The sequence below is a fragment of the Biomphalaria glabrata genome, chromosome 5 (assembly GCF_947242115.1).
Source record: "Biomphalaria glabrata chromosome 5, xgBioGlab47.1, whole genome shotgun sequence".
Classification (NCBI taxonomy): Eukaryota; Metazoa; Mollusca; class Gastropoda; family Planorbidae; genus Biomphalaria; species Biomphalaria glabrata.
This window is the reverse complement of record NC_074715.1, coordinates 3,429,752-3,444,504: the sequence shown is the minus strand read 5'-3', so window position 1 is coordinate 3,444,504 and position 14,753 is coordinate 3,429,752. Positions and strand designations below refer to the sequence as shown.

The 14,753-nt window shown below is 37.7% G+C and overlaps 1 protein-coding gene across 2 annotated transcripts in view; it reads left to right on the top strand.

Moving 5' to 3' along the window:
• The window catches only part of LOC129926486 (uncharacterized), a 36,299-nt gene that overhangs the window by 17,172 nt on the left and 4,374 nt on the right, over positions 1–14,753 (top strand). For both annotated transcript variants that reach the window (XM_056030811.1, XM_056030812.1), the window contains exon 5: positions 7,047–7,250. In XM_056030811.1, the coding sequence (XP_055886786.1) occupies positions 7,047–7,250 (204 nt within the window). The remainder of the gene's footprint in view (positions 1–7,046; positions 7,251–14,753) is intronic.

The following is a 14,753-nucleotide window of genomic DNA, read 5'->3' as shown; positions in this document are numbered from 1 at the left end:
CGGTGCACCAATGTCTATGAACCCTCGCGAAGCTGCTCGTACAGAAGACATTTTTTAGTCTAACTAGGACGTGTGACGTAATGGAATTTTTTTCCTTTGACGTCATAAGGAGTTAATTCTTTAAATGAAATGCTAAAAGAAATCACTCGGTGCACCAATGTCTATGAACCCTCAACAAGCTGCTCGTATAGATGATATTTTTTAGTCTAACTAGGCCGTGTGACGTGGTGGATTTTTGTCCTTTGACGTCATATGGAATAAATTCTATAAATGAAATGCTAAAACAACTCAGTATAGTAATGTTTATTAAACCTCGTAATGTTACTCGCATTTTAAAAAGACATAATAGCTAGATTTAGATCTAATCTAGATTTTTTACACTAGATCTAGATTTTTTTCTTACACTAGAGCTAGATTTTTAAAACTAGATTTAGATTTTAAGTTCTAATTAAAATCATTATAGAATCTAGATTTAGAATGTATTGGTCTAGTTTGGAATGTTTCTTGTTTTACATGTTTCGGATGTTCCTTCAGAGTTGTAGTCCAAACCTCCTGTAGGACGACGGGGATGGGAGCGGGCAGGGTTTGAACCTGGGACCATCGAGGAATCCAAACTACAGTCCAGCGCGCAAACCGCACTACCAGACAGCCATGATTTAGACTAGATCTAGATCTATAATTTTAATTTCTAGGCTTAAAGTGTAGATTTTTATTTCTAAAGTGTAGATTGTCAATATGTCAATATTGCAATGTTATAAAATACTAAAACTAATCTACTATTTTAATATTTTATATTGCAATTAGTCTATTAATTGATTATCGTGTTTTTTTTTTATAAATCTTATCTAAATTACATCTACATTATCCCAAATATATATTTTAGATCTAGATCTAGTAGATATAGATATTGAGAGTGCTAAATTAGTAGTTTAATTTAGGTAGATTTACATCCTCATTCTAGTTCCGTTTAGGCCTAAATGAAAATGCTCAATACCAAAAGATTATCTAAAATCGCTCTTCTGACATATTGTACATATCAGGTAGTTGTGATTCCGTAATGTGTAGGTATATTATCAATAGTAGGCTATTAGTTTGTAACCAGTTTGTCATTAGATTAAGAGCAATGCCTGGTCGTGCGTTTGGCGCGCAGGACTGATTATCTCTACGGTCTCGGTTTCATACCCTGCTCGATGCCATCCTTAGTCGACCAGGGATTCGTCTCCCACGAGGGCCGCCTCTGAGTTTGTGTGGCAACACAAACTCTCCTTGTAATCTTGTTTTTTTAAATTTTAAAATGTCAATTTCTAATCACATCGTTCGCTTGGCGTTTTAAAACGTAGTGTTAGACTTTATAATTTCAATGTTTTTAATTAGTATGCTTTATAATTAGCTATATATAGATCGACATGTCCAAATGGGGTACTTTCCTTAAACTTTATTGTACATTAATAATTTAGTTTAGTTTTACTCTAGCGGTTTAATTTCCTTATATAAAGAGGGCCACAAAAGGAGACCTCGAGTACGGTGGCTAGACGGACGTAGATGCAGATCTACAACAGCTCAAAGTCCAGGCAAGGAGACATAAAGTCCAGGCATGGAGACGTAAAGTCCAGGCATGGAGACATAAAGTCCAGGCATGGAGACGTAAAGTCCAGGCATTGAGACGTAAAGTCCAGGCATGGAGACATAATGTCCAGGCATGGAGACATAAAGTCCAGGCATGGAGACATAAAGTCCAGGCATGGAGACATAAAGTCCAGGCATGGAGACGTAAAGTCCAGGCATTGAGACATAAAGTCCAGGCATGGAGATGTAAAGTCCAGGCATGGAGACATAAAGTCCAGGCATGGAGACATAAAGTCCAGGCATGGAGACATAAAGTCCAGGCATGGAGACCTAATGTCCAGGCATGGAGACATAAAGTCCAGGCATGGAGACGTAAAGTCCAGGCATGGAGACATAAAGTCCAGGCATGGAGACATAAAGTCCAGGCATGGAGACATAAAGTCCAGGCATGGAGACGTAATGTCCAGGCATGGAGACATAAAGTCAAGGCATGGAGACATAAAGTCCAGGCATGGAGATGTAAAGTCCAGGCATGGAGACATAAAGTCCAGGCATGGAGACATAAAGTCCAGGCATGGAGACGTAAAGTCCAGGCATGGAGACGTAAAGTCCAGGCATGGAGACATAATGTCCTGGCATGGAGACATAAAGTCCAGGCATGGAGATATAAAATCCAGGCATGGAGACATAAAGTCCAGGCATGGAGACATAAAGTCCAGGCATGGAGACATAAAGTCCAGGCATGGAGACATAAAGTCCAGGCATGGAGACATAATGTCCAGGCATGGAGACATAAAGTCCAGGCATGGAGACATAAAGTCCAGACATGGAGACATAATGTCCAGGCATGGAGACATAAAGTCCAGGCATGGAGACATAAAGTCCAGGCATGGAGACATAAAGTCCAGGCATGGAGACATAAAGTCCAGGCATGGAGACGTAAAGTCCAGGCATGGAGACATAAAGTCCAGGCATGGAGATGTAAAGTCCAGACATAGAGACATAAAGTCCAGGCATGGAGACATAAAGTCCAGGCATGGAGACATAAAGTCCAGGCATGGAGACATAAAGTCCAGGCATGGAGACGAAAAGTCCAGGCATGGAGACGTAAAGTCCAGGCATGGAGACATAATGTCCAGGCATGGAGACATAAAGTCCAGGCATGGAGACATAAAGTCCAGGCATGGAGACATAAAGTCCAGGCATGAAGACATAAAGTCCAGGCATGGAGACATAAAGTCCAGGCATGGAGACGTAATGTCCAGGCATGGAGACATAAAGTCAAGGCATGGAGACATAAAGTCCAGGCATGGAGATGTAAAGTCCAGGCATGGAGACATAAAGTCCAGGCATGGAGACATAAAGTCCAGGCATGGAGACGTAAAGTCCAGGCATGGAGACGTAAAGTCCAGGCATGGAGACATAATGTCCAGGCATGGAGACATAAAGTCCAGGCATGGAGACATAAAGTCCAGGCATGGAGACATAAAGTCCAGGCATGGAGACATAAAGTCCAGGCATGGAGACATAAAGTCAAGGCATGGAGACGTAATGTCCAGGCATGGAGACATAAAGTCAAGGCATGGAGACATAAAGTCCAGGCATGGAGATGTAAAGTCCAGGCATGGAGACATAAAGTCCAGGCATGGAGACATAAAGTCCAGGCATAGAGACGTAAAGTCCAGGCATGGAGACGTAAAGTCCAGGCATGGAGACATAATGTCCTGGCATGGAGACATAAAGTCCAGGCATGGAGATATAAAGTCCAGGCATGGAGACATAAAGTCCAGGCATGGAGACATAAAGTCCAGGCATGGAGACATAAAGTCCAGGTATGGAGACATAAAGTCCAGGCATGGAGACGTAAAGTCCAGACATGGAGACATAATGTCCAGGCATGGAGACATAAAGTCCAGGCATGGAGACATAAAGTCCAGGCATGGAGACATAAAGTCCAGGCATGGAGACATAAAGTCCAGGCATGGAGACGTAAAGTCCAGGCATGGAGACATAAAGTCCAGGCATGGAGATGTAAAGTCCAGGCATAGAGACATAAAGTCCAGGCATGGAGACATAAAGTCCAGGCATGGAGACATAAAGTCCAGGCATGGAGACATAAAGTCCAGGCATGGAGACGTAAAGTCCAGGCATGGAGACGTAAAGTCCAGGCATGGAGACATAATGTCCAGGCATGGAGACATAAAGTCCAGGCATGGAGACATAAAGTCCAGGCATGGAGACATAAAGTCCAGGCATGGAGACATAAAGTCCAGGCATGGAGACATAATGTCCAGGCATGGAGACATAAAGTCCAGGCATGGAGACATAAAGTCCAGGCATGGAGACATAAAGTCCAGGCATGGAGACGTAAAGTCCAGACATGGAGACATAATGTCCAGGCATGGAGACATAAAGTCCAGGCATGGAGACATAATGTCCAGGCATGGAGACATAAAGTCCAGGCATGGAGACATAAAGTCCAGGAATGGAGACATAAAGTCCAGGCATGGAGACGTAAAGTCCAGGCATGGAGACGTAAAGTCCATGATAGATCAGAATGGAGAGATGTTCCAATCCAGGACATGGCCCTCCATGAGATGAATACAAGAAGGGCTTCTCAACATTCTGCACTTGCCATCAGCAAAAACAAAATATTAAATTACAAAGTAGTGAACACCCTATAAATTAAAGCCCCCATTGAAGACCACTGATCTAGGGTCTAGTTTGTCTAAATGCAGACCTAGTCTAGATTCTAATTCTATACCTTGTCTAGATTCTAGATTTAGGTAATAAATGAGAAAACACGGCACCCAGATGCTTGGGGCATGACCGCAATGACAAGCGATTGTTTGGACGAGCTTAAAGGATGATTGTGCACCAAGGATACCACTCGTGGCTTCTTCCTCCTCTCATTCTTGATCGTTTGGTGAGAGATTAATAGCTGGCAGCAGATTGTTTCTTAGAAAGTCAGTTAAGTGGAAATCATTTAGGAAAACCAAGTGAAGATATGTAAAGAAACTGAGATAGAATGCTACCTGGTGGACAGCTGCTTAAAAGTCGAATTCCCCTTTTAAACCTTGCGATCAATAGGACAGGTCATCTTTTATTTGGCTATCAGAAAGAAGGGTGTTAAGTGATAGAACAAGGCCAATTGCCTTTATTTTCCCCAACTAAAGTCAGGTAGCCTACCTTTTAAAGGTGAATGGATTCAGTGCGACCTAAAAATAAAATAAATTAAAATACCAGACTTAATAAAGACTCAAACCAAAGGAGCCCAGGTTAAAAAGCCAAGCGCTTAACCGCTACACCACAGCACACCTAGACAAATGCTTAGTGTGCATGAAATAGAAATAAGGAGTTGAAAACTTTTGTTTGTAGACTAATTTTTAAAGGCCCCAGATAGGGAAAAAGACGTTATTAATTTTGTGTGGAATGTCTGTCTGTCCGTACGTCCCATTTAGATCTCAGAAACTAGAAGAGAAAATGAAAATCAGACTTAAGAATATTTTAGATCATTCAAAGTTCTGATGCAACTGCGACTTTGTTCTTTTCTGAAAGTCAAACATTTAATTTTTTCAATTATCTATGCAAGCATATTAAAAAAAAAAACACAACATTTTTAATTTAAAAATTCGGGGTGGGGGAAGATTTTAAAAAGGGTATTGACTTCTTTATTAATAAATATAGCTTCATCCATAGATTCGAGCCTTGGTACAAACAATTTGCATCGAACTTCAAAAGGAAAAAAAATATCAATGGATGATCATAAAACATATTTTCCATTTATTAGCAAACGCATGGAATAGAACACTGATTCAAATGTTGTTTTTAAAAAATAATTTTAATACGAATTTCGTTTTAGTTGAAAAATTATTTTAAAAAATTAACTACTTTAATGGTGCGCAGTTTTGACATATCTTCAATATACACTTGACAACAAACTTAATTTGACTCAATAGAGGCAATATGTATAGATTTACATCTAAATGTATTAAACAATTTGAACAAAATAAATAATTTAGTAAAAATTGTAGCTTCTTACAGCTTAGGGGTGCAGATTTATTTATTATTAAACAGTAGTATCACATTAAGAAGTGAATGTGATGCAAACAGCATAGTGCACTGTAACCAATAACCCAGTAGTAGGCCTACTAATTCTGATTATGATATTGACCTTATTCTAGATCTAGTAATTTTAAAATTAAACGTGTAAAGTCATATGAATTATAGTCTACATTTAGATTAAATACATCTAGATTCTAGATCTAGTATAGATTCCATTATAGGTTCTAGATGTAGTCTGGATTCTAGATTTAGTTATATTAGGCCAATAGATCTTGATCTATGGCATTGGTCTTAAACATTTTTTTTTTGCCTACTGCCCCCTTTTCAAATTTTTGCTTTTCAAAAATCCTCCAGCGACCCCTAAAGAAGTGTGAGAAGACAAATTGAAAAAAAAAAGTCATTTATTGATTATTTTTTATGATATCAAAAAAAAAAAAAAAAAAAAAAAACTTATCCCAACGTTTCTACAGAACAAGTGATTTAGACAAAGACTTCTATTCTCTAACTTCTAAAGTAAATCCTAGTTAGAAGTACATTTTCTCTTTTTAGCGACCCCGAAAGGGGGAAAGACGCTATTAGTTTTGTGTGGAATGTCTGTTCGTCCGTCAGTCAGGCCGTTTAGATAAACTAGAAAAATAGTGAAAATCTGACACCATAATATTTTAGACCATTCAAAATTCTGATTAAACGGCTTTTTTTTTTATTTCTGAAAGCGAAAAAGCTAATTTTTTAAAATCCCTTACGCAAGCAGTTTTTTTTTTCATAAAATACATCACTTTTACAACTATTCACTATTAATAGTAACAAACATGAGGCTCTTTAGAAGGGGAGTTTTCCACTTTACATATTTTGACCATATTTATGCAAATGGTTATAGATTTTTGTGACGAAATTTTTTTTCAATTACATTTTTATTGCTTAGTTATGTAAGTTCGGTCATTTACACAAACAAATGTTTTCTTTTTTCCAAAGAGAAAAACTCTATTTAGTATGCATATAAGTTGGACATAATTTTACACAAAAATTAGTAAATATTTTTTTATATTAGCGCGTGAACAGATGATCATTAGATGTTCATTATAAGACATCAGTTAAGCCAGGTTTACTTTTACCTATACTTTGGTCTGCTGGACCATGGGGCACCAAGCAAGATCTGTCAATCTTCTTTCTCCATTCTTCTCTGTCATTTTGTTTTTAAAAGAATTTCATTCTGATGTTCTTTCTGAAAATATTGAAACCTCCCTTTTTATTTGCCTGGGAGGACCACTTCGGGGGGCCGGTCTTGAGTTTGTGTTTCCACACGAACTATCTTTGTAACCTTCTTATATGTAACTTTTGAAACGGTTTGTACATGTTGTTTCACGTGCTTTTATATTAGGAAGTTGTACTTGTCTTATTGTGTTATTTAAATACAGGTTATTTCTTTTGGGTCAACATCTACTTCTTCGAACAAACTGAATTAGTTTGGCTGAGCAACAATGAAACAGTTGCAATTAAGCACAATAGCGTTTCACAATCTAGCAACGCATTTTGTGGAATAACTTACTACAATGATGTTGAAACGATAGTTGAAGTTCAAGCTTGCATCTACCAGAGCTACTACATATGCATGACAATACGTAAGCAATGTAGAACTTTAATGCTAAATTATTTCAATGTTTGTATTTTTGTTTGTAACATCTTAACAAAACTATACTATGTATCTTTGAAGTAAAATTATTTTTTCTACTCGCTTTACTATTATACATGCTTAATTTCCAACTTGCCATGGAATGAAGTTAAAAACACAGACATATATATATATATTTATATATATATATATATATATATATATATATATATATATATATATATATCATGGGCGTAGACAGGGGGGGTTCTTGGGGTTCAAACCCCCCCCCCGAAATGAAATCCCCCCACTTGGGGGGGGGGGGGGGAGTCGGAATTTAGTGACTGATTTTTTGCTTTGATTTTGTTTATTTTATGTGAGATTTTAATACTAAACCATCACTTGCCCTAGCACAACCAAAGGGGTTTTGAGTTTAAAACCCCCTACCAGGGGGGGTTCGAGTTTAAAAACCTCTACCAGCGGGGTTCGAGTTTAAAAACCCCTACCAGGGGGGTTCGAGTTTAAAAACCATTACTAGGGGTTTTGAGTTTAAACCCCCTACCTGGGGTTTTTGCAGTTAACTCCCCCTCTTCTATAAAACAAAACCAAAAAAAATGCAAACGAAAATCCCTTAAATCCAAGAGCACAGTTAAGGAAGATTGTGATTTTAAAACCCCGTCTAAAATTTACGATAAACCCCCTCTTTAGCATAAAAAAAAAGCTAATTAGGCACTCAAAATGTTATGAGCGTAGCTAAATGGGTTTTGACTCAGTTTTGAGTTTAAAGGTAAAAATTACCTCTTTTTCATAATAAAAAAAAGCAAATTATACACTAAAAATGTTATGAGTGTAGTCTATGGGGTTTTGAGTTTAAACTCCCCTCGAGTGGAGTTTGAAGTTAAAAAGTACCTCTTCAATATAAATAAAAGAAAATAACTCACTCTAAAATCTATGAGCGTAGTCAAAGGGGTTTTGAGTTTAAACCCCCCGCCATCTTCAGTGTAAGAAAAAAAGCAAATTACGCACTCAAAATGCAATGAGTGTTGCCGAAAGGGGTTTTGAGTTTAAACCCCCATTCAGAGGGGTTTGGTACTAAAAATACATCTTCAATATAAAAAAAAAGCAAATTACACACTAAAATTATTTGAGCGTAGCCAAGCCAATAGGGGGTTTTGAGTTTCTTCTACAGATGACTTTTTTTTTAAAGTTTAAAACCCCTCCAGATGGTTTTGAGTCTAAGATCCCCCTACAGAGCATTTGAGGTGGAAAACCCCCAACAGAAGATTTTGACGATAAAACTTCTCTTTTCGATATAAAATCTAAAGCAAACTAAAGTCACTTAATTCCAAGAGTGTATTCAAGAGCGGTTACTTATTTTTACCAGTGGCAGGGCTCCATTAATAAACTGCATTGAATAGTCATCTGCCGAAATTGAAAAACACTAAATGTCGCTCAACAAAGATGGCTAATACAGATTTCAGGAGTCAGTTATAGAGATCGGATCTAAATCAAGGAAATCCTATGCCGAACTGGGAGTCGACCCCTTAGTAAGATTGTGAGAGAACGACGCATGATGTTTGCGGGACATATTCTCCGACAAAATGAATTACGCATAAGAAGAGTTGCAATGATATGCTAGTACAACTTAACGCCACTCATTCATGGAGGTCCTCATGGTAGGTGGGAAGAGGCTTCAGACATTACCAGTGACAGATTTTTATGGAAACTGCTTGACGTCAAATGCTCCGAACGGCGTGGGAGGGTCTAAGTCAGTAAGAATAGCACATTAGGTTTTCGAAATAAAACTTTTTAATAGCATTAAAATGGACTGTAGATACCTCAGAATATGCATTATGTTGGCTTTCAATACCAGAAATAGTGCTTGGCGGCGGGGCTTCGCCCCGCGCTGGGGAGCTCCTGGCGCTCCCACAGAACCCCTTGCTAGTAATGGCGGGGAGTCCACAATTTTATGGAAACAGCTTGATGGCAAATGCGCCGAACGACGATGGAGGGTCTAAGTCAGTAAGAATACCACATTAGGTTTTTGAAATAGAACTTTTTAATAGCAGGAAAATGCACTGTAGATACCTCACAATATACATTTTGTTGGTTTTCAATATCAGAAATAGTGCTTGGCGGCGGGGATTCGCCCCGCGCTGGTGGAGCTCCTAGCGCTCCCCCAGACCCCTTTGCTAGTAATGTCGGGGAATCTACAATTTTTTCACTAACTCATGGAAGAACCTATTCTAGGGTACAATAAACGTCTTCCGAAAGAATGAAGGGTCAGAATGTAATAAAGATTATGTACACACACACACATAAATACATATAATTTTTTTCCCGGTGGGGGGGTCGGGGGGGGGGGAGAAAAAAAGTCCCCCCCCAAACCCCCCCCCCCCCCGAAAAAAATCCTGGCTACGCCCATGATATATATATATATATATATATATATATATATATATATATATATATATATATATATATATGGGCGATATTCTTCCATGAGATGACCCATATTCGCTTCGCGACTGAAAGAGACCATAGCAGTAGTAGTAGTTGTTGTAGTATATATATATATATATATATATATATATATATATCTTGGGCGTAGCCAAGTAGGTATATAGACAGATAAAGATAGAGGTATATATTGCTATGTACATAGCTCTTTTTAAAGCTGTAAGGAGAGTATCACCGAATGAAGGAAAATTAAAGTTTGTAAATAATGCAAATGCAATTTCTTAGTATTTGTATTAGAATGGGCTATCAATCAGAGAACGATTCCCGAAAATATAAAAAGCCAACTACTGTTAGTTTCCATTAAGATCATGTTTCGAAAACCCTAGATCGAAATAATTTAATTCTGTTGATTTTAATCATCTTATTAACATTTAAATAGATTGATTGCCTGGTCGTGCGTTTTGCGCGCTGGACTGTCGTTCGGATTTATCGACGGTCGAGGGTTCAAAACCTCCCCGCTCCCATCCCCCGTCGTCCTGCGGGAGGTTTGGACTAGGAAGTAAACTATCTTCAACTCTGAAGGAACATCCGAAACATGTAAAACATTTTACAAACAAACAAACAATCTTTCTAGATTATGTATCTACAAATTGCGAAATAATAATGAGACGAGAGAGCTCATTATTTAAAAGTTCAATTACGAGATGTAGATCTAAGCATTAAATTTTACGTAACATAGGTTAGGGTTGAAAAAAAATCTTTATTTCTTATTACTACTTTACAAAACAACGCCTTGTTTCAACTTTCTTGAAATTGTTCGCGACAAATTTTATTGGTGTGTTAAAATATATTCATGTTTATTAAAATTATTATTGCTGGCAAAATCATTGGCAAAAAACAAACCCCATTCGGGCAGTTGTTTGAGACAAACATCTATAAAAAAGCTAACAAGATCCTCGAAATAAAGAATCACCCTTTGTGTCAGGATTTTGTGATTTTACCATCACAAAAGAGATACAAGACACCGATAGCAAAGACAAACAGACACAAACACTCTTTTGTTCCCCTGGCAATCAAATCATTAAATAAGAACAATCTGGTATAAACTTTGTCACATGTAAATTATGAGTGCGTCTGGTGTGAGTGTACACTTTGGTTTCTTATAGTTATAATGTTTTTTGTTTGGTGTAATGCACAAATTGTAAGACAAATTTCCTTACGGATAATAAAGATTATTATTATTATTATTATTATAGACATAATATATATATATATTATTATAGCTTTTATATTGCGCTACTTTCATGCTTATAGCATGCTCAGAGCGCTTTGGTCCAATCTCATTTGTGGACCATGGTGGGGAGGTGGTATCTAGGAGTTGGTTTTCCGTGCTGCCTTTAGGCGCTCAGTAAACATAGGTCTGCCCGAGTCGGGTGTCAAACCTCGAGCCCCCTTCTAGGTAGCAAAGACAAGCCAAGATCAAGCGTTCTTAGCCTCTCGACAACGCTTCCAGTGATACAAACATTTGCCGTATTATTTAACATTATTAGGCCAGTGATACAAACATTTACCCTATTATTTATGAAACCTGTACCAACTAATCCATTTTCAATATCGAAATTCAAAACGAAAAGTGAAAAAATTAAACAGCAGTTGTTTCTTATTCACAATTTCTGCCAACTTTGTATTTGGCATACGACATCTTAATATGTTAAGTAAAAATAAGAAAAATAAGTAAAAATAAGAATTCGTGTACATATTTATAAAGATATATATTTTTATATTTATATATTGAATGTAAGTCTCCTCTTCCGTGGCATTTTACGTCTCGAGAGACGATCTTTTCTCTTTGCAATTTCTTGTGTGACTAAAGAGGCCAATCCTTGATACAAAGCTGCGATCACAGGTTGGGCACATATGATCACCAGGCGCCGTTGCATTTTCACCTTTCTTTCCGCTGCTATTGTGTATGCCATCTGCAATCTGTGACCCTTCCTTTATGCTCTCTCTCTCCATGTGAATAAATCCAGTGCTACTTTTCCCAGTTGCCAGTGTCGATTTTGAAGAGCTTCATGTCGCGTTTGCATACATCCGTATACGTAAAAGTGGGCGACCAGCGGCTCTCCTGCCTTCTATTAGATCGCCATACAGGATGTCCTGTGAAAGTCGACCTACTGGCATTCTACGAACGTGGCCAAGCCAGCCAAGGCGTCTGCTGCTGATAAAAGAGCGAATGTCCTGGCACCCTGCTTTTCGTAGTACTTCATCATTGGTTATCTTATCTTGCCACCATATTTTAAAGATCTCTAGCTGTAGAAAATTGTTAGATTGAATGTCAGGGATTATTCTTTTGAATATTGTGTTGATTCAATGTGTTTTTACTGTATGACAAAAAAAAAGCAGGAAAATGGTTCACGCTATAGATGTCCAATATATAGGTGACCAGATGGATACTAGAGTTCTACTAAATATACAAGGGCGAAGAAGTGTATTCTCGAGGGACAAAAAATTCGTTCAAAATACTCTGTGCGTAAGTGTGTGTTTGAGGACATTGTAATGGCGATACAAAATCATACTCCATAATAATGTGTTGGTGGGCCGTTCGATTGCAAAATGAAAGACAAAAAAAAATAAAGGGGACTTTAAGAAATTAGGGCTAAAAAATTGTAAATTTTGTGAATAACATTTTAATGCAAGCCCTCTTTTTGCATGTATTTAAATTTATTTACAGCGTTTTCAAATATATCAATTATTTTAACATAAGCTTAGAATAAATCACAAGTAAATCTATGAACCATTAAACTTAAGGATATCCGCTTTTTTATAATATACAATGTCATAACTTATGGGCCCTAAGGATTTTTTTGTACAAACTTTAAAATTTTCAAAGTGCGGGCCTTTCGCGTGTAAAATAAAAGTTACGAAAGAAAATACATTATTTTTGGGTTAGAAAATTGTGTTGAGATGAATGTAAGGGTAGCTTATTATTGGAAGCCGTTTTATTGAGCGTTTTAATAGTAGTTCGGAAAAAAAACAAAACATATATACAAATTATTTAATCCTTAGCGTAGCAAGGATATCTTGAAAGTTGTGGCACAGAGCAGATGTACTTAACTCAACCTGCGACGTAGCATACACCGCTATTTAGCGACGTGTGAACACTTGCAGTTGACCGAATGGAGTAGGTTTGGTCAAATGTGTCTGCTCGCCACCATAAACGCCTAAAGTATTCATGTAGGCAGCATATTGTCGAGCAGAGACAGTGCTTCCGTGAGTAAGAACAAAGGACAGAGCGTAGCCAGTTATCCCAACAGCTACTGTTTCATTGATGACATTTCCCAGAAATAGGTGACTGATAAAAGTAAAGTTACCTGATGCAAAGATTTTAACTCCATTAAAAGACATGTTGACTCTAGGGGTGCGCCGGATAGTCGCTCCGGCTCCGGCTTCTGCCGAATATTCGGCATTTTTTCACTATTCGGCAATATTCGGCTCCGGTCGAATATCATTACCGGATAGTAAATCGGATAGTAAAAACTACAGCATAGTACCTATATTTCTATTAATATTGTGACGCGCCTCCACGCTAAGTCTTTTACACATACTCCAAACGGAGGTAACACTTAAATATCGAAACAACACAGGCAAAAGGAAAACAATATAAAGTTAGTCGACGCTGATAAACGATGTTGAACAAGAAGTTAATACTAAATGAAGGAAATCGTTGAATGTCATATAACTAAATCTTTAAGTTCATAAAGATATACCAAATTCATACAGTGGACATGATTAAAAAATGCCAGTTATAAAATACATTAACGCTTTTGTTTCAAATAAAGGAATTTGTTTTTAAAATTATAAACAATGAAAATGCACCAAATATCTTTTAGAACCAAGACAAGGCGTGTTAATCTAAATAGAAATGAAACTTTACAACTTTACATTACAAATTCGCATTACATACGTAGCAGCGATATCTGGCACATTTTAAAAGCTTATCTTGACATTTGAGTGGTCTAGTAAACATGTAATATTCCTTAGCTAAGTCACGCTGATAATCTTTCTAGATGTGGGGGTCGGCAAGTGACGTTTTGGCGCCGACGTTTTGGCGCCGCCGTTATGGCGCTAACTGTTTTGGCGCTAGTTGTTTTGGTGCGAGCCGCTTTGGCGCTGGGGACGTTTTTGCGCGAGATATAATTTGACGATAATTTAATAAGCACGCAGCGTTTATAACGTATTTATAGCGTATTTATTTCACTCTACCATAATATTGTATGTATAGTATGAATTGTAACACCGTCCAGTAAATTGTTTTGTTTTTTTTTATAAATATAAAGGTATGCTTATTTCATGAAAATAGGCCTATAATAAGTCAGATTCCTGAATGGTAATGATATGTTATTCCCTCCCCTTTATTTATATGTGAGTACTGCTAATCGCACTAGATGGTGATTTTTTTCGATTTTTTTCCAAAAAGAATTTGTATTTCTTTGACATTAGTGTAATACTTTAATATAACAAAAACCATGTTAACATCTAAAGCTCTATTACGCTGAATGACGACAATAACTCCACACAAAGTAAAGATCAAGACACGGAATGTGGTCAGTACATACTCTAACGTGAAAAGATATATTTTGAGAAATTGGGTAAGGGTGATTTGGGTGACACATCTTGCATTGACGCAGGTAGAGTTAAACAAATGAAGACAAGGCCAGCATCAGCACTGGTCGTTGGCGTCATGCGTCTAGCGATCATCTCCTTGGGACTGGTCATTACCTGTGACACCTATCCCGCCCCCTCTCTTCTGGGCACATTTCCTTCCTTGTATATACTCTTTCATCCACCCCTTCCATTTCTCACGAGTAAGACGATATTCTGTTTCTAGCACTCCACTTGACATCCCTAGGTGCAAATTTCTAATCCTTAATCTTAATTTCCGAGAGCGGCCCAAGGTCTACCCCTCTCTTTCAATCTCTTCGACCCTATGTCCTTATAAGCTCGCGTAGTTTGAACCATTCACTAATCATTTATCCAGTACGCTGACAGACTA